This window comes from Podarcis liolepis (assembly GCF_965112155.1).
Source record: "Podarcis liolepis genome assembly, chromosome: 18".
Lineage (NCBI taxonomy): Eukaryota > Metazoa > Chordata > Lepidosauria > Squamata > Lacertidae > Podarcis > Podarcis liolepis.
This window is the reverse complement of record NC_139572.1, coordinates 10,838,145-10,863,159: the sequence shown is the minus strand read 5'-3', so window position 1 is coordinate 10,863,159 and position 25,015 is coordinate 10,838,145. Positions and strand designations below refer to the sequence as shown.

Sequence of the window (25,015 nt, the reverse complement as noted above, 5' to 3'; positions counted from 1 at the left end):
GTGGCCTGAAGAACTCGTGGGAACCCAATGAAGCTGAATATTGTGAGATTCCAGACAGATGAAAAGAAAGGACTTCTTCACGCAATACAGAGTTAAACTCTGGAACACCCTGCCACAGGAAGCAGTCATGGCCACCAACCTGGATGGCTTTAACAGAGGATTGGACCTATTCAGGGAGGAGAAAGCTGTCTCCATTAGCTGTGATTCCTGCACTGCTTCCCCACAGTCCCTGATGGCTGTAGGTTATGAGAAAGCTAGAGCAATAATCCACCAACAAATTTGGGATATGGAACTGCAATGCCACATGAGCAAGATGAATAAACACCCAGCAATAAAAGATAATGGGAGAGGATTTACCCCAGCAAATTATTTATCAAAATTACAAATACCTAAATACAGACGGTCATTTACCCTCGCTAGATTCAACGTGCTGCCATCTGCCTTATTGCAGGGCAGATTCGAGGGTAAACCATACGCAGAACGAGTCTGCCCCTGCAACTTGATGGAGGTAGAAACTGTCTCTCATGTCTTGTTACGCTGCCGCTTCTACGGGGATATACGCTCGGTATTTATCACTCCTGTTATACAAAAATCTCCAAATGGGTCTGAACTTCAATGTCTAAAACTCCTGGTAGAGGACAAGGATCTGAAGATCACGCTAAGGGTGGCCAAATTCTGTGCGACATAAAACTTAGGGAACAAGCTGTACTACCAAAATGATTAAGGTTTTAAATGGCAATTTTAGGTTGCATTTTAGTGATCAAGATTTAATATATATTTTTAACTGCTGCTGTATTGTCTCTGTTATACCCAATTGCCATTCAATGTATTCCTGTTGTGTTTTATGATTTTCCTGATATTGTAAGTGAGCCGGAACTGGTCTGTGACCGTAATAATAAAATTCATTCATTCCTGCATTTCAGAGGGATGGGCTAGATGACCCTTGTGGTCCCTTCCATCTCTACAATTCTGTGATTCTTTGATTCCCAAAGGAGACCAGAGCAGCAAACCTGCCAGTAACCACTCGGTTAGAGCGTGGTGCTGGTAACACCAGGGTGGTGGGTTTGATCCCCACATTGGACAGCTTCATGTTCCGACATTGCTGGGAGCCGAACTCGATGATGCTCAGGGTCTCTTCCAACTCTATGATTCTATGATATAAGTGCATCAACTCAGATCGTTTAGTGTGGCAGCACCCGCACTCGTTGCCCATTGATACAGGTGCCTTCCCTGTATTCTTTTGGGCGCCTGCTAAAAGCATTCTTCTTTGGACAAGTCTGCCCAGATGCTTCAGAAAATTGATGTGGACTTTAACCTGTCTGGGAATTTCAACGTTTTGTATGTTTCTTCTTCTTCTTCTTCTTCATCATCATCACCATATTTCAAACTGATTTTTACTGAAGTTTTCACAACACACTCAAGTAATACCTCGGACAAATAGAATCGAAAAGACAAGAAAGAGCGGGAAAAGAGAAAGAGAACAAGAAAGGAAAGGAAAAAAGAGGAGGGGAGAAGAGAGAGAGATAAGAAACACCAAAGACAAAAAGGGGCTGCTTCTGTTCTCCTCCTGCTACTTTACATTAGAAAAAGGACTCAGTTCAACTTCTCCAATTTCTCTTAAACCACATATCTTTTTAGTCAAAGTGTCGCTGCATCACTCACTTCTTCTTCCAACAAAAAGTCCAAGAGGGAACCTCAAATTGTTGTTGTTAATAATAATTAGCTTTACCTTCACTAATTCCCATCATATTTCCTCTGCATTGTATAATAATAGTATGTTTCAAACTGCTTTCCTGATAACTTTATTGCTTTAAGTTTCTGCAAACCGCTTTGAGTGGTTTGTTTGAGGGGATTTGGGGGGGGGGGCAGTCAAGTGGTGTGCATACGAAATAGCAATGCAATTTGGACTTTTTTTCATTTCTGGCTTTCAGGAAAGGTGTTCTATGCCTCCAGCCCCGGACGGCTGACGTTTCAGACGGCTCAAAAGCACTGCCTGAGCCGAGGTGCTCGGCTGGCGACTGCAGGCCAGCTGTACCTCGCTTGGAGGGAAGGGCTGGACCAGTGCGACCCAGGATGGCTGGCTGACGGAAGCGTCCGCTACCCTATCCGGATCCCGCGGAAGAAGTGCGGAGGGGACGAGCCTGGCGTCCGGACAGTCTACCAGTTCTCAAACCGGACGGGCTTCCCGGATCCAGCTTCCAAGTTTGATGCCTACTGCTACAAAGGTTGGGTCGATTGGTTGAGTTTAAGTTTTATGGCGCTTTTCCCGCAGCAAGCTGTGACCAAAGCTGAGAAAAATCAAAACACAGAGCAGTGGAAATGCAAATACTATATGTAAAATGCAGCACAGAGGATTTGCTCTTTGTTGAACAACTCTGTCGTCATTTTGGCATTGTTTCATTTCCCTCCTTCCAATGAAATGATGGTTCTTGAAGGATATTCAGGGCAGACGGAAGCTGGCCCTTGCCCACACACTTCTCCCTCCCACAAGATGCAGCAGTGTCTGGGCTGGACGATGGGGGTGGAGATGTTCCTTCAAGTATACAGGGCTGAGGCCATTATGGCTTTCAAGGTTGGCACCAACACTCTGAATTGTGCCCGGAAACATACTGGAAGCCAATATAGGTCTTTCAGGACCGGTGTTCTATGGTCCCAGAAGCCACTCTTAGTCACCAGTCTGGCTGCTGTCTTCTGGATTAGCTGCCGTTTCCAAGTTATCTTCCAAGGTAGCCCCAGGTAGAGCGCATTGCAGTAGTCCAAGCAGGAGGTAACCAGGGCACTCACCACTCTGGCAAGACTGGGAGCAGGCAGGGAGGGTCTCAGATGGCGCTGGTAGACAGCTGCCTTGGACACAGAATTGACATGTGCCTCTATGGACAGCTGTGAGTCCGAAATGACTCCCAGGCTGCGCACCTGGTCCTTCAGGGGCACAGTTACCCCATTCAAGACCAGGGAGTCGTCGTCCCCACCTGCCCGCCTCCTGTCCCCCAGAAACTAAACTTCTGTCTTGCTGGGATTCAACCTCAATCTGTTGACTGCCATCCATCCTTCAACTGCCCCCAGACACTTCACTGCCTTCACTGGTTCTGATTTAAAGGGAGAGGTAGAACTGGGTATCATCCGCATATCAGTGAACCCCCAGCCGAAACTACTCCCAGTGGAGTAATTTTATGAAAACCCTTTTGCTAGATGGGAGAAGGCAGAGACTTCCCATACTTACAGGACCACCTCTCCTGGTCTGCCCACAGAGGACCTTAAGCTCCATGAATAACCATAGTTTAGAGGTCCCGGGCCCTAAGGAAGTCAGACTATCCTCCCCCAGGGCCAGGGCCTTCTCAGTGATGGCTCCGACCTGGTGGAATGCTCTGTCCCATGAGACCAGAGCCCTGCAGGATTTAACCTCCTTCTGCAGGGCCTGTAAAACAGAACTATTCTGCCTGGCTTTCAATTTGAACCTGGCCTGACTTTTTGTTCCCCTTCCTTCCCTCCCCCTCCCCTTTTTGTGAAGATTCCCCGCTCTGGGACCCCACAGCTGGTTCTCCCCTGGTCTCCTTGCTGGCCCAAGTAGGACTAATTTAGCCAGCTAGCCCTAGTGATCATCTAATGTTTATTGGATGGATTTCCCCCCTAAATAGATTTTTGAATTCTGATTTTATTGTTATTTATGTTTTATACCGTATTTTATGCTGTTTTTTGCAGCATCAATTAAGAGTTTTAAATTTGTTTTTAGCCGCCCTGAACTGGGTTTCCTGAACCGGGAAGGGCAGGGTATAAATAAAAAATTATTTATTTATTTTTATTTATTCCCACGCTCAAATCCTGTGTGCTGCAATGGAGTTGCCGGGCCCCACCCGCAGCCCACCGTCTCCCCGCTCCCTGCAGCCCCTCCTCTCTGAGGTGACACAATTTAAGGTGCAATCATTCCAGACGCACTTGGAGCTGGGAAGTGGTCCGGGGACGGTGGGATGCAATTTTCTTCTCGTCGGCCCAAGCGACTGCAGAAGTTGCCTTTGGCGATGCCGGCTGATTTATGAGCGCACCCTTGGCATGAGGCAGAGCATAAAATGGCATTTCCAAACTCCCTTCCTTTTAATAAAACAAAGTGCCTGTACTTGTATAGCAGCAGTATCATGGGGGGGGGGGGAGAGCCAGCCGGGGCTGGGGGGGGGGCAGGAGTGTGTGAGCATCGTAAATCCAGGTCTTTCCTATTCTCCACCTCTCTCCTTGCCTGTTCTCGCAGCTAATTAACAGGAGGCATAGAATCAGAATCGTAGAGTTGAAAGGGACCCCCAAGGGCCATCTAGTCCAACCCTCTGCAACGCAAGAATCAATTTGGAGAGGGAGAATTCTGCATGGCATGGAGAAAGTGGAGAACTTTTCTCCCTCTCTCCTACCACTCGAACTCATGGGCATTCAGTGAAGCTGAATGTTGAAAGTTTCAGGGCAGATAAAAGGAAAGGTTTATTCACACAGCACAGAGTTAGCCTGTGGAACTCCTTCCCACTGGAGGCAGCAATGGCCACCAATTTGGATGCCTTTAATAGAGGACTGGAGAAGCAGAGGGCTATCGATGGCTACCAGCCACAGCGGCCCAGCTCTGCCTCCACAACTGGAGGCCGGAATGCTTCGGAATATCAGTTTCTGGAACTGCAGGAAGGGAGAGTCCTGCTCTTGTGGTCGGATCCTGCTTGCTGGTTCCCCACAGGCATCTGGTTGGCCGCTGGACTAGATGGGCCAATGGCCTGGTCCAACAGGCTCTCCTTACATTCTTCTGTTCTCACACAAAACCTCCACGTTCAGGAACAATCTACCTGTTACCGGAGGGTTCTGAGGTGGCTGTTGCCTCCATCCCCACTTGTGGGCTTCCCATTGGAGCATGAGATGGGCCACTGGTCTTGGGGCCTGACCCAGGACGGCAATTCTTATGTACTAAATGCCTCAGAGGGCAGGAGATTATGGCTAGGAAGATGAAACATTTTAAGGCTCTGGGAAAGTTCTTAGACCAAGATAAAGTTTGCAAACCGGGACACCACTTCCGGTTTTGCAGAGTTCGTAAACCGAATAGTTCGTAAACTGAATGTTCTTCAACCGAGGTACCACTGTATTTGTCTGCTGAGTTCATTAATCGCATCTTACATTTAGCCGCTGCCTGGGGGGTGGGGGTGGCACTGCACCTGGGCCCACAACAAAAAAACAAACTTTGTGATGAGTTCCCCCACCTTTTTTCCAGAAAAAAAAGGCACGGCGTAAAGGTCAGCCTCAAACTCAAGCGGTCTAATACCTCTCTTCTTCTTCTCCTTCCAGCTTGGCAGCCGCCCACAAAACCAGGCCCAGCCACATTGGGGGTCGACCACGGCCAGGTGGATCGGGAGCCCATGGGTCAGGACTCTGAGGGGAGCCAGGATCCGGGCATCGAGAACGTCTTGGTGGAGCACGACTCTCACTTGCTGCTGCTGAATGAGCTTTTCCCCAAGGAGAACGACGATGCCGTCATGTCGGGAGACTCGAAAGAGCTCTCGAAGGACCCCTACGCTCCCTCGCAGAAGGCTGCCGTCCCGTTCCTGGAGGAAGATGAGCAACTTCAGCTGGTGACGGCTTTCCCGGCTGGGTCTGTGGATCCGTGGGAGGAGAGGGCGGCACCAGCCCCGAAGGCAACCCCCTTGGATTTGGAAGGTCCTGCATCTACAAGACCATTCACCGTTTCCATCCCTGGTGGGGCAGACGGTGGACATCCGTTGGATACAGCTGACCAAGCTCCGGTTGGTGAGATGAAGGAGCATGGCGAGATGACCGTTGGCAAAGAGTCGGACAAAGCCGGTCAAACCATCACCAAGTCCCCTCCTCTGGAAGACTCTGACGATGGCTCACCACCTGAGGACGTTGCCCGTCCAACCTCTCCAACTTGGCTGCATGGAACCGCAGAAGGGAGCAGCTCACTCAGCCCCCAGCCCCCGTTCCGGACCCACATCCCCAAGGGGCATCCGACCTCAGCCCTCCCCCCAGTGCCTCACGGAGGCCACCCCTTTGGCACCGAGACTCCTCCGGCTCCTGCTGGCCTCCCCGAATCTACCCGAAAGAGCATTTACTCCGGGCTGAACGGGCGCTACTTCCAGAGACGGCGAGAGGAAGAAGGAGACAGTGGCGGCAGCCAGCCGAGCATTGACGGGGGAGACGGCACCGCGGTGCCCACGACACTCTCTGTCCTGGCGCTGGCAGTGCGCACGATGGCAGACAACTCCATCGAGGCCACCGCGAGGGAGGCACCGAGCCCTGCCTCTGCTCTACGGGGCGGGGTAATCTACGCCTTCTCCAACGAAGTGGAAGGGAATGGTAAGTGAATCTCCAGATCTGTTTTCATTTCAGTCAAACCCAGAGCTTGTGCTCTGAAGGTGCAATGAGTCACATTTGAGGTGATGTGTGCATGGTTCATCCTTGCCACCTCACAGCATCCCTGTGAGGAAGCTGCCCAGGGTGGCTGGGGCAACCCAGATAGGTGGGGTACAAATCATCATCACGTACCCACGTACCTATGGGACTGCCTCTCCTGGTATGCCCCGCGGAGGACCTTAAGGACCATAACTGACAACACTCTGGAGGTCCCAAGTCGCAAGGTGGTCTCAACTAGGGCCAGGGCCTTTTCATTACTGGCCCCCACTTGGTGGAACGCTCTGTCCCAAGAGACCAGGGCCCTGCGGGACTTGACATCTTTCCGCAGGGCCTGCAAGACAGAGCTGTTCCGGCCGGCCTTTGGTTTGGACTCAGTCTGACCCTTATGTTTCCCTCCCCTTACGGTTTTGATCTATGGGCTACTTTTAAAATGAGGCTGCATTTTAAATTGCGTTTTAACCTGTATTTTAAATTCCCCCCCCCATTATGTTTTTACTGTAATTTTACTGGTGTTAGCTGCCCTGAGCCCGGCTCTGTCCGGGGAGGGCAGGGTATAAATAAAAATTATTATTATTATTATTATTATTATTATTATTATTATTATTATCCCTCAAGATTGCCCAGAGAGTTTCCATGGCTGAGAGGGTCCTAGCCTGACCCCATAGCTGCTACCCCACTCTGTCTCTCACCAGGTTATCCTCTCTCTGTTGCTCTCTTGGCCTGATCTACCCCAGGGGTACACCTATGCCGCCTTGACCCCCAGGCAGGAAGGACCTGTGATAATGCCAATGGATGCTTAAAATCTGTCATCCCCTTTCACCACAGCCCTTTCTCCTGCAAAAGCAGATCCTGCAGGAGGGCAAAGGGCTCTTGTGCTGGGTCCTGGGGGATTTCCCACTGGACATTTGGTGGGCTGCTATGATAACAGGAGGCTGGACTAAATGAGCCCCCTTTGGCCTGACCCGACGGCTGCAGGGCTCTTCTTGGTTTCTTGAATGGGTGAAGACTATTTGCTCTCACATCCTATCTGTGGGCTTCCCTTTGGGGCAACTGGGTGGCCACCATGAGGACAGGATGTTAGAAGTTGGAAGGCCGCCTGTCATGGACGCTAAAGCTGAGATTCCTACATGGAAACGATACGATAATCCTTATTGCCATTGTCCCATCCAGAACAACGAAATTGAAAGAATCTACATCAGACATTCAAAAACCAACAAGCCTGCTATCCCAGCCTGGTTAGCCCCCTAAAAACTCTGGTAAAGGTAAAGGGACCCCTGACCATTAGGTCCAGCCGTGGCCGACTCTGGATTTGCGACGCTCATCTCGCTTTATTGGCCGAAGGAGCCGGCGTACAGCTTCCGGGTCATGTGGCCAGCATGACTAAGCCGCTTCTGGCGAACCAGAGCAGCACACGGAAACGCCGTTTACCTTCCCGCCGGAGTGGTACCTATTTATCTACTTGCACTTTGATGTGCTTTCAAACTGCTAGGTTGGCAGGAGCTGGGACAGAGCAACAGGAGCTCACCCCGTCGTGGGGATTTGAACTGCTGACCTTCTGATCGGCAAGTCCTAGACTCTGTGGTTTAACCCACAGCGCTGATATCCCATAATTAAATACAATATATTCCCATAGAGACTACCTTACACTGTGTTTAAAACCCAAATTGCATTTGGATAGAAACTGTTTCTCAGGCGGCTAGTCCTAGTCTTTATAACCCTGTATGTACCTTCTTCCAGAAGGCAGAAGCTGAAAGAGATCATTTCTGGGGTGACCCTCAGGGTCCCTTCCAACTCAACAATTCTATGATTCTATGGCTGGGTGGGCTACTGGCCTTATCCAGCCACTGTGTGGCTCTTCTGACATCCTTAAACAAAACATCTGTGGCACTGCGCTAATTCATAGTAATTCAGGAAGACTGCTCATAATATATCCACCTGATGAATCCCCCATGTTCAATTTCGCAGGGCTGAAATGTTATTAGCTTCTGTGGAGGCATCCCATAATAGTCAAGACTCCCCTTCATCCGCCTTGCCCTCTGCCTACCCTTTATCACCCCTGAAGCTCCCATTGCTGAGCCTGTCATTTCCTTCTCCCTCCCTCTCCCCCTCCCCCAAAAGACCTGCCATCACCTTCAAAACGCCCGCAATCCGCAGGCGCAAAGTGGGCATTCTATGCCAATTAGAGCATGTTTGCCTCTGGATGGGATGCACTTATGCATAATTTCCGCTCAGAAAAAAAGTCTTAAAGCCAATTAAGGAGGAAGCGTATATATGTGTGTGTGGTCTCTGCAGGCGGAGTTATTTTGCAAATATGCATAATTTTGACACTCAGGGTTATGTGGAGAATTTGCCAGATTGTCCCAGGCGATGGTACTCAAATTAAGAGAAAGTAGCCCGGCAGCGAGAAGTCAGGGTGGGAAGTCAAGATGTGTGGGAAATGGTCTAGGTGAGAAGGGCAAAATTCTCTAGGATCAGAAAGGGAAAGAGAGAAATCAAGCGGGGAGCATTCAGGAAAGTCTCACACCTTGCAATGATTCTAGAGTCATGTATGTAGATAGCCGTGTTGGTCTGACGCAGTCGAAATAAATGTAAAAAATTGTTCTGTAGCACCTTAGAGACCAGTGAGGTTGTCTGTCTCCAAACACAGCTCCAACCCTGAGCCAGGAGGTTTTAGAGCCCTTCCAAATCAGGGGTATGAAAGATTCCCTCGATTCCTGTCCTTTGTTGGGCAAGCCGCACGCAGGAGGGAATATTGCTCCAGCTACCTGTGCGATTGTTTCAGAACTGATTATTGTTATTGGTGGCTTGTAAAAGGGGTGAGACACATCTGCAAAGGAGACTTATCTAGTGCAGCATCCTATCCAGCCAGATATCCCAAATGGGAAGCCCCCCCCCAAGCAGGACCCAAGCCCAAGAGTCTCTCCCACTCCTTCAGTTTCAGCAACTGGGACTTCGGAAGCATCTCTGCCTGCAGCTGTGGAGGTGGAGTCTAGCCACCAGGCCCTCTCCTCCAGGAATTCTTTTAACCCTCTTTTATAGCTGTCCGGGGCTGCGGCCATCTTGTGGAAGGGAGTTCCATAGGACTTATCTCCCACCATTCAGCAGAAGCGTTTCCACTCCAGAGGCTGCTGCTCTCTCTTTCTCCGAAACCTCCTGAGGGCCAGGTGGTTGATGGAGGAGCCAGGGGCAAAAGAACCAGGCTTGGCAACCGGGGGCTCGTTTTTACCTTTGTGAAGTCGGCCGCTTTTGCTGAGGGACTAGATGAACCTCAGGGGACTTGCCAACTCTAGGATTATTTGATACCAGCCATGCAACAATCAGACTTTTTTTTTTTGGTAGCTATTTCAGACACACACACCCAATTCTCGGTTCACGAGCAAAAGGCATCATCAGAGTTTGAGGACACTTACCCAGTCAGGCAGAAGCTGTCAGGGCAGCTGCACCCCCCCCCCAATTTCTCTGATGAAAAGAGGGACATGCATAGGAATTTGTTCATATATTTTTTTCAAAATATAGTCCGGCCCTCCACAAGGTCTGAGGGACAGTGGACCGGCCCCTGCTGAAAAAGGTTGCTGATCCCTGTTCTATTCAATAAGAATAAGAATAAGAATTATTATTATTTATTTATTTATTAATACCCCACCCACTGACTGGGCTGCCCCAGCTACTCTGGGCAACCAAGAAAATAGGGGCACTTGGGGGGCGGTCTGAGGCTGCAAAGCAAGGCCGGCAGGGTGTGTGAGCCCAGAAGAGAGAATTGGGGGGCCACGTTGTACCCCTGGGTCTGAGGGCTCCATCACCTGCACCTGTGGTGCATAGGAACAACAACCAAAAAAACCCCCTCTAAGGATGCTATCTCTTAATCCCCGCCCCCTGGAGCAGAAGAGGACCTCAGCAGCCAGGAGCAGCCTGCTAATGAGGAGGCAGTTGCCACGGCAACCACTCCAGAACGCTCCCTTGCATCAATCGTGGCGGGAGCCTTTTGTGACTGTACCACGGACAAACGGGTGGCTGGCGTGTGGCAGGGGGAAGCAGAGAAGGTCAAAAAGGAAGAGGCCATGTTCAGTGGGGGAAATTTGGTGTGTTCTATTTATTCTCCTTTTTTTAATTATGCATATGTCCTAAGAATTTGTTTATTTATTCAATTTATATACCAAAATTTATCCAAAGATCCCATGGTGGTGTGTGACATTAAGGACATAATACAACAGCAACAGCAGCAACAACAACAACAACAACAACAACAACAACAACTGCTTTTGCTGACATCCATTTCTTGAGAGACAATGGAGTGTGCCTCCAGGGGCACTGATGGGGTCCAAACATTCAGCCTCATTCAATGTCCGCGGTTTCTAGTCTTATGAGAAATGGAGGAAAACTTTCCTCTTTTTTATAATTTTTTAATTAAATCTTCCAAATTATTACATAACTGCAATCACATATATCGTGGTTTTTTGCTGCTCATTTTCTTCTTGACTTGCCACCCCTCCTTCCCTAGTTTTTTTATTCCCCCTTAACAGCTGCATTAGAACACACCTGCATTTATTTTCTAAGCCCCCAAAATCCATTCTCTATTTTTCCATTGCTCATATCACAAATCCTGCATATGATTTCATATAAGGAAGATAATTTGATAGGTAGTCCACCAATGGCCTTCATTCTTCTATGAAAACATCATCCTTTTGTCCTCTTATTTTAGCAGTCAGTTTCACCATCTCTGCGGAGTCCACCAGTTTTATAAATCATTCTTCCTTAGTTGGAATCTCTTTGCCTTTCCATTTCTGTGCATATAAAGTTCTAGCTGCATTTGTCGCATACATAAAAAGGTTGGTCAGCTTTTTGGGAACCTCTGTTCTATTATCCCCAATAAAAAGGCTTTGGGTTTTTCAGGAATGGTCAATTTAAATATCTTTTTCAATTCATTGTACATCATTTCCCAGAAACACTTAGCTTTCTTCTATCAAGGCATAATTTTATAAACTTCTATCCCCTGTCTTTGCTCGCAGGGTTAGCGCCACCTGAGCATCGAGGCCACCCAGAAATGACCTTCTCCCCTGCCTCGGACTTCCTGGAGGACCCCAGTGCTGAAAAGACCACCCAGGGACACGAGGAGGCCTCTGTGCCAGAGAGCCAGGAACGGCCAACTCATGATGAGCACCCTGATGCATCCTCGCCAGCCACACCCAATGGGCCACTGCACCGTCTGGAGGCAGTTGCCATGACAACAGACGATGCTCTGGAAGGCTCTCTCATGGGTACCAGCATCCGGGGAGACTACCCTCAAGGGATCACTCAGCCTGGGGAGAACGAGGAGATCTTCTCTGGAAACGGCGATGTCACGCCAACGACTCCTCTGAAGAATGAGTCCCGGGCCGATGAGGCGAGTGGAGAGTCTGATTACGACTTCAGAGAAAGCCATGCCAAGGCCGTGAGTTTTGAAGAGGAGCTCCCTGGCTTGGAGGAAGCTCAGCCACACTTGCCCAGGGTAGTTCCAGATCGATCAGAGAAACAGGAAGACACAGCAGGAGAAGACCCCATCTTGCAAGAAACCACCCAGCGTTCGGAGGTGGCACTGGCTGAGCTGAGAGGAGAAGAAGCCGTCACCCTCTCGGCAGAGGACATCCCTTCCTCAATGGCCGTCAATGACTACCCGCTAGTGGCGCGGCTGATTTCCGGGGAGGCCGATGCTTGGGTGGCGGTGGGTGGCGAGGAAGCCACCACAATGGAAATCAAAGGGAGGGCGAGCTCAGGGCTGGTGGACGGACCTGCCGTCACAGAGGTCCTGAATCTGTCCAAAGCAGAAGACCGCTGGGAGGTCATAACTCCAAGCATGAGTGGTCACTTTGATGACGGCGTGGCAGGCCGATCCCCAGTCCCAGAAGCCGTCAGCTTGGTCGGGAGTAGCTCTGGCCCCCAGCAAGGCAAAGGCACCACTGGAACTCCCAGCCACAGTACAACCCGTGATTTGATCCTTCCTGGGTTCCTTCCGAAAGGATCAGAAGATGGCAAGGACTTGACATCTCGGGGGACGCCTGAGTCTCCCTCGCCTCCCTGGAGCACATCAGAACCTGTGCGCCACAATTTCGACATCTCTGAGCTGCCTGTTTATCCCAGCGATGGCGTGATAACTGGGAAAGAGAGCGAGAGCTACCTCCCCACTGCCCCGGGGCAGATCCTTCCAATGGAGTCTGACGGGGGGAGTGGAGAGGAGAAAGGAGGCGACGTGTCTGCAGCCAAGGAGGTGGAGGGCCTGGCATGGATCGGAGAGGTCAATGCCACCATGCTTGGTGAGTTTCTTGCTACCCAGAAAACATTTGGGCAGGTGAGGGAGGTGCTGGGGCTTTTGAACACTGGTAAGCCTGGCACACGGGTGGCGCTGTGGGTTAAAGCCTCAGTGCCTAGGACTTGCCGATCAAAAGGTTGGCGGTTTGAATCCCCGCGGCGGGGTGCGCTCCCATTGCTCAGTCCCAGCACCTGCCAACCTAGCAGTTCGAAAGCACCCTTGGGTGCAAGTAGATAAATAGGGACTGCTTACTGGCGGGAAGGTAAATGGCATTTCCGTGTGCTGCGCTGGCTCGCCAGATGCAGCTTTGTCACGCTGGCCACGTGACCCGGAAGTGTCTCCGGACAGCGCTGGCCCCCGGCCTCTTAAGTGAGATGGGCGCACAACCCTAGAGTCGGACACGACTGGCCCGTATGGGCAGGGGTACCTTTACCTTTACCTTTAAGCCTGGCACACGGGTGGCACTGTGGTCTAAACCACAGAGCCTAGGACTTGCCGATCAGAAGGTCAGTTGTTTGAATCCCCACGATGAAGTGAGCTCCTGTTGCTCAGTCCCTGCTCCCGCCAACCTAGCAGTTCAGAAGCACGTCAAAGTGCAAGTAGATAAATAGGTACCACTCCGGTGGGAAGGTAAACGGCGTTTCCGTGCACTGCTCTGGCTCTCCAAAAGCGACTTAGTCATGCTGGCCACATGACCCGGAAGCTGTCTGCCGGCTCCCTCGGCCAGTAAAGCGAGATGAGCGTTGCAACCCCAGAGTCATCCCCAACTGGACCTAATGGTCAGGGGTCCCTTTACCTTTTTAAGCCTGGCAAATATCATAGAATCATAATGATGGGAGGAGCCACGAGGGTCATCTAGTCCAACCCCCTGCAAAACCCCCAAGCAGTTCACATAAAAGACAGAAATGTGCAGTAGTGGTTAGACCTGGGAGAGACCCGGGTTCAAGTCCCTGCCCAGCCAAGAAGCCCTCTGAGTGACCCTGGGAGCCAATTGCTGCTGCTCTGCCAAACCTACCTCACAGGGCTGTTGTGAGGACGAGATGGAGTGGGGGGGGGAGAGAACATTTCTCTAGCATTTCTCCAATGAAAATACGGACATTCTATTCTATAATAATAATCACAATAATTTTATTATTTATACCCTGTCCATCTGACTGGGTTGCCCCAGCCTCTCTGGGCAGCTTCCAGCGTATATAAAAACATAATAAAACAATAAACATTTAAAAACTTCCCTATGCAGGGCTGTCTTCAGGTGTCTCCTAAAGGTTGTCTAGTTACTTACCTCCTTGGCTCAGGGGTCACATAACTCCAGACCCTCCAACATTTCTTGGATGAAACTAGGGACGTCCTAAGGAAAAGCGGGACCTTTTCAAATCCGAAACAGGGTGGCTTCTGTAAGTCCAGGACTGTCCCTGGAAAGTAGGGGCACTTGGAGGGTCTGTACGGGCTGTCAGGAACCACCTTTGATTTCTTTATTTCCTCCCTTCCTGCCACCCCAAGCGCTCCACACACCCCTTAGGGAAGCTTCCAATCCAATATTCATCACCCGCCTTCGCTCATCAGAATAGTCGGCGTGGAAGAGTCCTGGCGGCAAAGGCTTTGCTGCACAGCCTTTGAAGTCTTTCGCGAAGGAATGGGGAAAGCAAATAGACTTTTGGAGGGGTGGGGGAAGAACACAGAGGCAGGAATTTAAAAACCAACCGAGTTAATATTAAACAGTGCTCCCGGGGCTACAAATGGACGTGGAAAAATAATATCTCCAGCGAAAATAATATCCTCAGCACACTGGCGCACCCAGACACACAGACAAAGTTCAGTAACAGCAAAGGAGAATTATTAATGTGAGAACATTAATACCCTCCAAGTGCCCCTCTCTCCCAGGGACAGTCCCAGATTTACAGAAGGTGTCCTGCTTTCTGATTCTGGAGTGGCCTCTTTTTCCTTAAAGGTACAGAGACCCCAGACCATTAGGTCCAGTCGTGACCGACTCTGGGGTTGTGGCGCTCATCTCGCTTTACTGGCCGAGGGAAACTCGCATTCAGGATCTGAGCACAGGAGTCCTCTCTCCTCCTACAGTTTCCAGAAACAGGGGTAAAGAAGCATTGCTGACTGGTTGGCTTCCAGCATATGCAAAAGCATAATAAAACCTCAAACCCTTCCCAATACAGGGCTGCCTTCTGATGTCTTCTAAAAGTCAGAAAGTTGCTTATTTCCTTGACATCTGATGGGAGGGCATTCCATAGGGAGGGCGCCACCACCAAGAAGGCCCTCTGCCTGGTTCCCGGTAGCTTCACTTCTTGCAATGAGGGAACGGCCAGAAGGCCCTCGGAGATGTCCGGGCTGAACGATGGGGGTGGAGACGTTCCTTCAGGCCTACAGGGCCGAGGCTGTTGAAGGCTTTAAATGTCAGCACCAACACTTTGGATTGTGCTGGGAAACATCCTGGGAGCCTGGAGAGAATGTTCTGCTCAGGCATGAAAAGGTCCCCCCTCGCCCCCACTGTGGGCTGCCTGAGAATCGATAGGCTGACTCCACTGAAGGCATCTTCTTCAGATAAGAGAGCGGCTCCTGCGCCAATGGCTTTTTAATGGTTATTTCTTGTGGTGGAATGTGCAGAGAGGCAGCCTGGTCCTCTCCAGCTGTTTAAGTGCCACTCGGAAGATGAAAGGTGCTTTCAACACGCAGCCTTCGCTTCAGAGAGGTGATCACGACGCCTGCGATTCCTGCCAACCGCACAAACACCCACACGGGGCCTTCTCTCTTGCTTTGTTGAAAAAGAGGATTGCTGACCTGTTTCCCCGGAGACCGTTTGAAAGATGGGCTTCGCCAATTGTAGGAGGGAGGGGATACCCCTCTTTGGCCCCCCGAACATGTTTCCAGCACAAGGGGAGATGCAGGGGGACTATCAGTCGGCTTCCAGGACCCCTGATTTATTGGCTGAGACCCACGATTTCCGAGCCAAGCGAGGAGTGTGGAAATCGTTAAATGGGGATTAAATGGTGCAAGCTGCCTCGTTAGAACGGGTCATTATGACCGGCTGATTTACAGACCTAAGAAGAGTCTGCTAGATCAGGCCAATGGCATACCCTCCATCATGCCTCCAATGAAAAAAAAGGATGTTAATAATAATAATAATAATAATAATAATAATAATAATAATAATAATAAAACCCTGCCTCTGTGGAGCTTCCAGTATATATAAAAACATTAAAAAGCAAAAATTAAAACTTCCCTATCCAGGGCTGCTTTCAGGTGTCTTCAAAAGGTTGCTTAGTTAACTCATCTCCTTTGTTCGGAGGTCACATATCTCCATAGCTTCCAACCCTTCTCAGATGGAAATAGGGACGTCCCTGGAAAATAGGGGCACTGGGAGGGTCTGCCTCTGGTATGATCCTACTGGGAAATTCCAGTCTCCTTAAACTTTGCTTGAAAAGACAATGCCTGGTGAATACTGGGCTCTGTATGCGGAAACTCAGTGTTCAGAGTAATAATATGCAGCTTTCCCCCCTATTTGGCGATTAGCAGAAGCAGAGTGGATTATGCAAAGCGAGATTATGCAGAGATGTTTCTCCTTTTGCATCCTGATTTTACAGAGGCGCAGAATTTGGGATTGTCTGATCTTACTGCTTTCCTCCCTGTCTCCTCTTCCTCTCCCCGCCCCCCCCCCACTCTCCTTGCAGCGGAAACTGACCCCTGCGACAACGACCCCTGTTTGCATGGGGGCACCTGCCAGTCCAGCGGAAACCTCTCCACCTGCAGCTGCCCCCGGGGGTTCACGGGAGAGAACTGCGAAATAGGTGAAGGGGCGCTGGGGGAGGGAGGATCGAGAATCGTAGAAGAGTTGGAAGGGGAGCAGGAGGGTCATCTGGTCCAGCCCCCTGAAATGCAGGAATCTTGTGGGAATATTCAGGGATGCCGGAGAGGATATATTGTTTGATTATAGCCTTTCCAACTTGTGTTAACAAGTTCACAATTTTAGCAGAGTAACATTCCCCCTTTTAAGCTCACAGCGGATGCTGTTCTGGTATTTTCCCCTTATTCCCCCATAAAAGATAAGACACAACACAGTCTTCTTTAAAAGTATAAAAAGAGTTTACTCACATTCTGTTCAGAATCAGATCCCAGAAGGCAGACTTAGCTTAGAAAAGTAACATACACCTGGAAACTATCCCTTTGTCCTCTCTTGACTGGAGGCCAAGAGAGCATCTTTGGCTAAGCAGATGTTGCTTCTTCAATGCATGTAGTCACAGAGAGAGAGAGATGGCTGCCCTGCCCTGTGCTTTTGTGCACAGGTGAGGCCTGCACAGGTGAGGCCACGCCCACCTCTAGTCACATGCAGAGGAAGTCTGTCCCAGCCCAGAAGGAAACAGGAGGTTTACCTGCTGGCTGGAGAAACATTCCTCCCCAGGTGTAAACATGTTCACTCTAGGAAGGTTGTACTTGACTGCTCTTGTGTTTCACATCCCAGAAATCTTTTGCCCAATGTGAGACTCAAACCCAAAATCTGCTCACATTTAGCCACCGTGTGTGTTTGTGTGTGTGTGATTGTCACCTTCCTCTAATAGCAAACTCGGGTGCTGCAGGCTGACAGCTTTCTTCTAACCACTGGAGGAAAGACCCATCTCTCTCAAAAGATGGATAAAAGAGGGCTTTTCAGTAGGGATAGTGGGTACAAGCGAAATCATAGAATTGGAGAGTTGGAATCAGGGCCGGATTGAGGTTTGATGAGGCCCTCAGCTCCTGAAGGTAATGGGGCCCTTTCTATGACCAGCTGTCCTTTGTCTACAACAAATTGTCGCTGTTTTTGGTGTTGAATATATGCTATGTGGTAATTTATGGTCCTAATAGGTATCTAAAGCCATTTGCACATAACAAATAGGAGCCTACGCAACACAAAACACTCTTGCTGTATGTAGGTTTTATTTTATTTGTTTTTTATTTTATATTTTGGAAATGCACATCCAGGTTTTTTTCCATTTAGTTTTTTTTGGGGGGCAAAGAGAGTGGGGAGCTAAGCTATAGCTTGTTTAGCTTATATGTAAATCTGGTACTGGCTGGAAGGGACCCCAAGGGTCATCCAGTCCAGCCCCCTGCAATGCAGGAATCTCAGCTCAAGCATCCCTGACAGACGCCCCCCCCCCAACCTCTGCTTAAAGGTACGCCTGAGGAATACCCTTCCTCGAATGGCTCTTACTGTCAGAAAGTTTTTCCTGATGCTTAGCTAGAATCTCCTTTCTTGTAACTTGAAGTCCTGGGTTCGAGTCCTACCCTGTGGAGCAGGAGAGAAGCACCATCTTCCAGGCGACACCCAGCTGATGCTGCTAAATTTCGGTGGGTCCACTCTGAGGAAGGGTGTCCCTTCAGAGGGAAAAGGCGCCAGGGCGAAAGATTCCTGCATAGCAGGGGGGTGGGCCAGGTCACCCTCGTGGGCCCTTCCAACAATTCTATAATTCCATGATTTTGAAGCCGAGTGCTGGGAAATTCAGGACAGATAAAAGAAAAGGCCTTTGGCTGACCACTGCAAGAAGAGGCTGCTGGACCAGACGGGCCATTGGCCTGATCCTGCAGGCTCTCCTGATGGTCTCATCAAATGCTGTGTGAGGCTGTGAACACAAGAAAGGAGGAGGCAGCTGTGCGTCTGAAGGGCAGCTTTGAGCTCAGAGCCCATCTGGGCCTTGACAGGAGGCAGCCAGCTGCATCCAAAGAGGAGAATTAAGGCTGCCACAATGCCGCTTTTCGGATGCACCGGCACATCCAGGGCCACCCACGCACACCGGACGGACGTGCGAAAGCTCGCACACTTCGCACGAGACAGGGGCAGGAGGTCTGACTCTTTCCAGGGCTACAGGGAACCCGGTCCATGGAGGTGGCAACCGCAGGGGGGTGGCCTGGGAGAGGCCTCAAGGGCCAGATGGAAAGGTGTGGAGGGCCACACACACACCCCTCTTGCCAGGCTGCTGTGGCTCACAGGATCTCTGGGGTAGCAGTCAGCAGAGCATGAGACTCTGAATCTCAAGGTGGTGGGTTCGAGCCCCAGTTGGTCAGAAGATTTCTGTTGGACACGATGACCCTCGTGGTCCCTCTACAATTCTATGATTCTGTGCTAAGAAGATAGGAAGTGACCTCTCTTTCCCCAAGACCAGTGGGATCTGTTAGAGTCTTAGAATCATAGAATTGTAGAGTTGGAAGGGACTCCAAAGGTCATCTAGGCCACCCCCTGCAATGCAGGAATCCAAACTGAAGCATCCATGACAGATGGCCATCTGTATGGCCGCAGGCTGGCTGGAGTCAAAAGGCAGCTTCCGGGTGGCAGAGGTTTACACCAGGGGTGGAGTGCCTCAGGGCCAGGATCCCAATTGCGGCCCTCAGAGCTTCGCCGAGTGGCCCTCACAGGATTCCCATCAGGCTGCACTCCCTCTCGCTCAGTAGAAGGCAGCTCCCTGCGTTGCTGTTCAAAATCACAATAATGAGGACTAGGACCTTAGCTTTGTTTTTAAAGTTGCAGTTAGACCAGAGGGGGGACCCACAAACGCATGGCCACTGGGGCTCTGCCCCTTCTCTCAAGGCCAGCCCCCCTCCAATATTGGTCTCCTCTTTCCTCCTCCCCATACAGATATTGACGACTGCTTGTCCAGCCCCTGCCAGAACGGAGGGACCTGCATTGATGAGATCAATTCCTTCGTCTGCCTTTGCCTGCCCAGCTACGGAGGCAGCCTCTGCGACCGAGGTGAGAGCGGGGAGCCCCTTTCCTCTGCCCCAGCGCGTCTTCCATGAAAATAGGGGCATCCCATTCTACAACAGGAAGCTTCTCCCGTGTTTGATCCATAGCGGTCAAATTTTCCCTTTTCTTGAGAGGAATCCTATTCGGAATAAGGGAATTTCCCTTAAAAAAAGGAAAAAGTTGACAGCTATGGTCTGATCTTGTTGCACACATAGACGTCATATGCACATCGACATTGGTCACCTTGTGTTGTACAGGAAAAATGTGCGAGGGAAGGGATCAACACCTTCCACAAATAAATGGAATGAAATAAGATTTTGGCAGTAAGCCACCTTGGGGCCCCGTCAGGGAAAAAGGCAGAATAGTAGTAGTAGTAGTAGTAATAATAATAATAATAATAATAATAATAATAATAATAATAATACTGGAAACTGTGAAAATGATCAGACAGTAAATCCTATTGAACTTAATGGTACTTGGTTATGAGTAAAAATGCTTAGGGTCGCAGTGTAAGGCTGCCCAATCTTGACGCAGTTACCTGGGAGCAAGCTCTATTGAATACAGTGGGACTTACTTCTGAGTAGACAGTGCAATAAAGACAGTGCATTTCCTAAGAAATGGCTGGCTGCGGAAGCATTGCAGTTAAAGTGGATTGGTGACATTTTCCTTCAAAAGTATAGGAAGGGATTCGCATGCCAGCTTCACTGTCCACTTCATTTGGTGCAGAAATTTTGTTTTCAGGATAAGCACATGGCCCCCAGCCCCTCCCTCGAGGCCATACTCCTGGCCACCGGCCACACCCCTTCTCCCTAAGCCACGCCCCTCACCTGCCCTGCTTCTTACCTTCCTTGAGCATCAGAAGCCAGCCTACAGTATAAAGAGGTGAAATTGACATTTGTTGCAAATGTCAGATTTAATTAATATTTTTTTAAAAAATCATTTTTATTGATTTTCCAATAAAAAAATCCAGTTAATATATCCAATCATAACACTCCAATTAAAATAAAAAACTAAAATAAAGAAGACCAAATTATAGTCCAAAATATATTTATTAATTTTTCGGAGCTCCCCACAGTCTGGATCTCTGAAGCGAATCTCCACATCTTAGTCGTGCTTCTCCTCGTTGTTTCCATATTTTCCACATCTCAGTTTTAATGCTTCATAATTCTTTGTCCCTGAGTCCACAATTCTCAATTATGTGAAACATCTTATACTTTCATCCGTCGAATACAGCTTTGTTAATACATATTTTTCCAACTGTCTTTTTATCAACGCGGCTAAATTTAATGAATAATAATACATATTTTAATGAAGAAGAAGAAGAAGAAGTTTTCCCCCTTCCCACGCTCCCTCCTCCACAGGGTGTAGCGTTGCCAATTGCCATACAGTTGCTGATCTCCCACAGGGTGCCCATGCTTCGCCTTAGACGAGTGTCAACTCTCAGGGCTCCTCTGCCGATTCTCACTCTCCTTTCTCTCCCGCTCAGACACGGAGGGCTGCGACCACAACTGGAACAAGTTCCAGGGCCACTGCTACCGCTACTTTGCCCACCGACGCTCCTGGGAGGACGCAGAGAGGGATTGCCGCCACCGGTCGGGTCACCTGACCAGTATCCATTCATGGGAGGAGCACAACTTCATCAATAGTAGGTTGGCAGTCCAGGGGGTGGGGGTGGGAGAGAAGGAGGTGCCCCACGGCTGGCGGGCAGGGGCAAGAATCCCATGTAAGAGCCTGCTTTAATTATTTTCAAAGGAATGTATAAATCGCTTAATCAAGTACAGTCATACCTCTTGTTACGTTTGCTTCAGGTTAAATCTTTTCAGGTTGCATCCCGCGGCGACCCGGAAGTACCAGAAACGGTTACTTCCGGGTTTTGCCGCTCGCGCATGCGCAGATGCTCAAAATGACATTACACACATGTGCAGAAGTGGCGAATCGTGACCCACACACGCGCAGACACGGGTTGCGTTCTGCTCATGTTGCGAACGGGCTCCAGAACGGATCCCATTCGCAACCAGAGGTACCACTGTACTAGTCATTTTATTACGTTCAATAGCCAGTATCAAAGCAAAGGACATCAACTGCATAAAAGCGCATGGGGACCATGTTTCTAGCAATGCTCAGAGGAACTCATTGGCTATACAAAAATTCTTTAGATTGAAAAGAGACTGTTCTACCATTGAAATTATTTGAAGCAAAGTCTACAGCCCCTCTTATATGGTGCCCAGCTAGGTCTCTTTCCTAAATTGATGTCCTAAGAGCACATAGAATCTAAATTTCTAAAGACGCTTAATCAATTTACTTTTTTTTAAAAAAATGGATCACTCAACAATCAATCAATCAATCAATCTCCAAGCAGTGTACCAATGGGAATCTCACAGGCAGGGCATGTGAGGAAACAGACCTTCTCTGCTGCGTTGCTCTCTAGCAAACATCATGACAAAATCGTAGAGTTGGATCCCAAGGCCTCTGCCATGGAACTATTGAGAGGCGGCGTAGGCTGGCTTCACGGTTTTCCCCGCATCGTGATTTTTTATTTTCAGTACTGTTTTTTATTATTTTCATGGTGCAGAAGATAAGTTTGAGAAAACAATGGTTACAACAGTAAGCAACAGGTAGCTTTTTGCATTGCACACACATCATGATTCGTGATATATTGCCAGGTCAAAAATTACGGAACCGGTATCACGAAATGGACTTCAAACCTGTTTGGGCTGATATATCACCCAGCCCTGGCAGTTGCCTAGACCTCGTTGCAAAGGTGAACCATGGCAGTTCAAGCTCCAGGACCCCCAGAATGTAGGCCTGCCGCTGGTCGTCAGCCAGATTCACCCCAATGGGGACCCCCCCCCTTGAATAGATCCTGAGCACGACAGCAGCAATTGCACCCCTCTTGCAATTCCCAGTGAGTGGCACTTTGGAGACTGACTCCCTACAAGAGCAGGTGTGGAAAGCAGCCATCACAGGTAGCAGCCGTGATCTCCTTCTCCTCTGCGCCCCGTGTCCACTCACTCCTTGTTTTCCACGCAGGCTTTGGACAGGAGAACACATGGATTGGCTTGAACGACCGCATTGTGGAGCAGGATTTCCAGTGGACGGACAACACCGGACTGGTGAGCCCAGCGAGTGGGTGGAAAGGGCAGGGGAGCCAGACCGGCTGTCCCTGAGCAATGCTGAGCTGGACGGGCTGGTTAAAGACAACTATTTAGAACCTTTGAAAAAAAATAGAACCAACCATAAGCTTTTTTTAAAAAAGGGATTAAAACACATGTCAACATTTCAGTTTTGCTAAGCAAGCATGTTTTTAGCAGCTGCTGAAAAGGGTACAGCAAAGTCGGCTGCCTGGTGTCAATTGGCAGGGAGTTCCAAAGTTACATTACATTATTATTATTATTATTATTATTATTTAAAAACAAAACAAAAGATTCTCTTTCATTTTGTTTTTATCTCTTTCTCTTTCGCCCTTTCCTTGTTAAATTTGCAAATGGCACTTCAGATTTTACAAAAAGAGAGAGAAGCTGAGCAAAAATGAAATGGAGAGATTTGCTCCTACCTGGTGGTGACGGTGACCCCCACCCTGAGTGCCTCTTTGTGTTCTATAATTAGAGAATCGCAGAGTTGGAAGGGACCTAAAGGGTCCTCTAGTCCAGCCCCCTGTTCTGTCTGCTTCTGACTCCTTGTCGCCCTCTGCTGTTGGCTAGCAATACGAGAACTGGCGCCAGAACCAGCCGGACAACTTTTTCGCTGGCGGTGAGGATTGCGTAGTGCTGGTGTCCCACGAGACCGGGAAGTGGAATGACGTCCCTTGCAATTACAACCTGCCCTACGTCTGCAAAAAGGATACAGGTAAACTCGCTCCCCTTTCCCTGATTGGCCATTGGCGTGTGGATAGGCCCCGCCCCCAGTCTCTTATTAGGCAAGAGGAGGAAGGCAGAGTTTCCAGTTTTTTCTCCAAGCAGCTCAGGTCTAATGCATCACGTTCTCCCCCTACTCCTTTAACGCCCACAGCAACCCTGCGAGGTAGGTTAGGCCAGTGTTTCCCAAACTTGGGTCTCCGGCTGTTTTCGGACTACAATTCCCTTCATCCCTGACCCACTAGGATGATGGGTGTTGTAGTCCAAAAACAGCCTGAGACCCAAGTTTAGGAAACACTGGTTAGGCTGAGAGGCAGGGAATGGCACATATGAGCTTCGTGGCCGAAAGAGGGTCGGGATTCGAACTCTGGTCTCTTCCAACTCCTAGTCCGGCACTCTAACCACTATGCAACACTGCCTCTCTAGGATTGCTTCTGCCTGGCCCCTGTCTGTATTGACTCTTTGTCCTGCCTGTCATGTCTCTGGCTCCATCCCACTCCAACCTCCACCCCAGCAGGCAGCGCTGCTCAATGGTCAGGAATGAGGACATGAATGAGCATGGAATCATTGAATTGTGGAGTTGGAAGGGACCCTGAGGGTCATCTAGTCCAACCCCCTGCAATGCAGGAATATGCAGCTGTCCTGCCTGGGGATCGAACCTGCAACCTTCACATTATCAGCACAGTGCTCTAACCAGCTGAGCAATCCCGGCTGTACAACCCATCACCTTTTCTATCTTTGCTGCTGTTGATTTTTTTGAAATGCAGAGAGTGAATTAAAGCCGAGTTTCACATAATCAAGCCCTCTGGGATCTTAATTTGCCTGCTTCCCGACCCACGGAAGCCATCAGCGGTGAAACATTTCCCTCCTCAAGCCCTCTCCCCAGACAACCTCAATTTCCTCTTTTTTAATGTGTTCGGAAATGAAGCCGTTAGGATGGTTGAAGCCCAGGCCCAACCCATTCCTTATCTGAGAAATTGCATTAACCACAAGCTGTTCACCCAAGAAATCACAGGCTTCCGATTCTGTGGGGTGTTGGTGGCTGAGAGCTGGCAATTTCATTTCATTTGTATGTATCTTAGTGCGTTAATAGTCACTATAGGCTCTCCACAGATATGTTTGTTGTATTGGTAGGATAAATTTGCTATCTACTTATCTATGACTTTAAAATAAGTCATATATACCCACAATAAATATATATCAGTAATATATCCAATAAAGCAATACGTATGCAATAATCTGTTAGAATATAGTAGCACAATAAAATTAACTGTCAAAATATCAGCAAATAATAATTGGACAGAAATTCACTCTCAACAGTTGCAGTAAATCATTATTAGTGCATCTGTTCCTGGCAAAATATCCAGCGCCAAGGTCTAATCCACAGGCCAGAGGGCTGCCCCCCCAACACACTGTGTCCCCAAAGGAGCATCTCCACCCCCACCATTCATCCTGGCCTTCTCAGTGGTGGCTCCCTCCCTGTGGAATGTCCTCCCATCTCCTTGACATATGACTTGACTTGGCATCTTGACATCTCCTTGACAATATCTCCTTGACACCTGACTTTTAGAAGACATATGAAAGTTTTAATGTTTACTTTGTTTTTATATTTTGCTGGAAACTGCCCAGAGTGGCTGAGGCAGCTCAGTTAGATGGGCAGCATATTATTATTATTATTATTATTATTATTATTATTATTATTATTTATTTATTTATTTATTTATTTATTTATTTATTATTATTTAGTTAGGTTAGGCTGAGAGGCAGCAA

At 49.1% G+C, this 25,015-nt stretch overlaps 1 protein-coding gene across 1 annotated transcript in view; it reads left to right on the top strand.

Moving 5' to 3' along the window:
• NCAN (neurocan) overlaps window positions 1–25,015 on the top strand; it is a 60,225-nt gene that overhangs the window by 32,104 nt on the left and 3,106 nt on the right. The window contains exons 6-13 of the mRNA XM_083483614.1: window positions 1,932–2,225; window positions 5,305–6,330; window positions 11,394–12,674; window positions 16,351–16,467; window positions 19,284–19,397; window positions 20,878–21,036; window positions 22,422–22,504; window positions 23,093–23,237. Coding sequence (XP_083339740.1) covers window positions 1,932–2,225; window positions 5,305–6,330; window positions 11,394–12,674; window positions 16,351–16,467; window positions 19,284–19,397; window positions 20,878–21,036; window positions 22,422–22,504; window positions 23,093–23,237 — 3,219 coding nt within the window. The remainder of the gene's footprint in view (window positions 1–1,931; window positions 2,226–5,304; window positions 6,331–11,393; window positions 12,675–16,350; window positions 16,468–19,283; window positions 19,398–20,877; window positions 21,037–22,421; window positions 22,505–23,092; window positions 23,238–25,015) is intronic.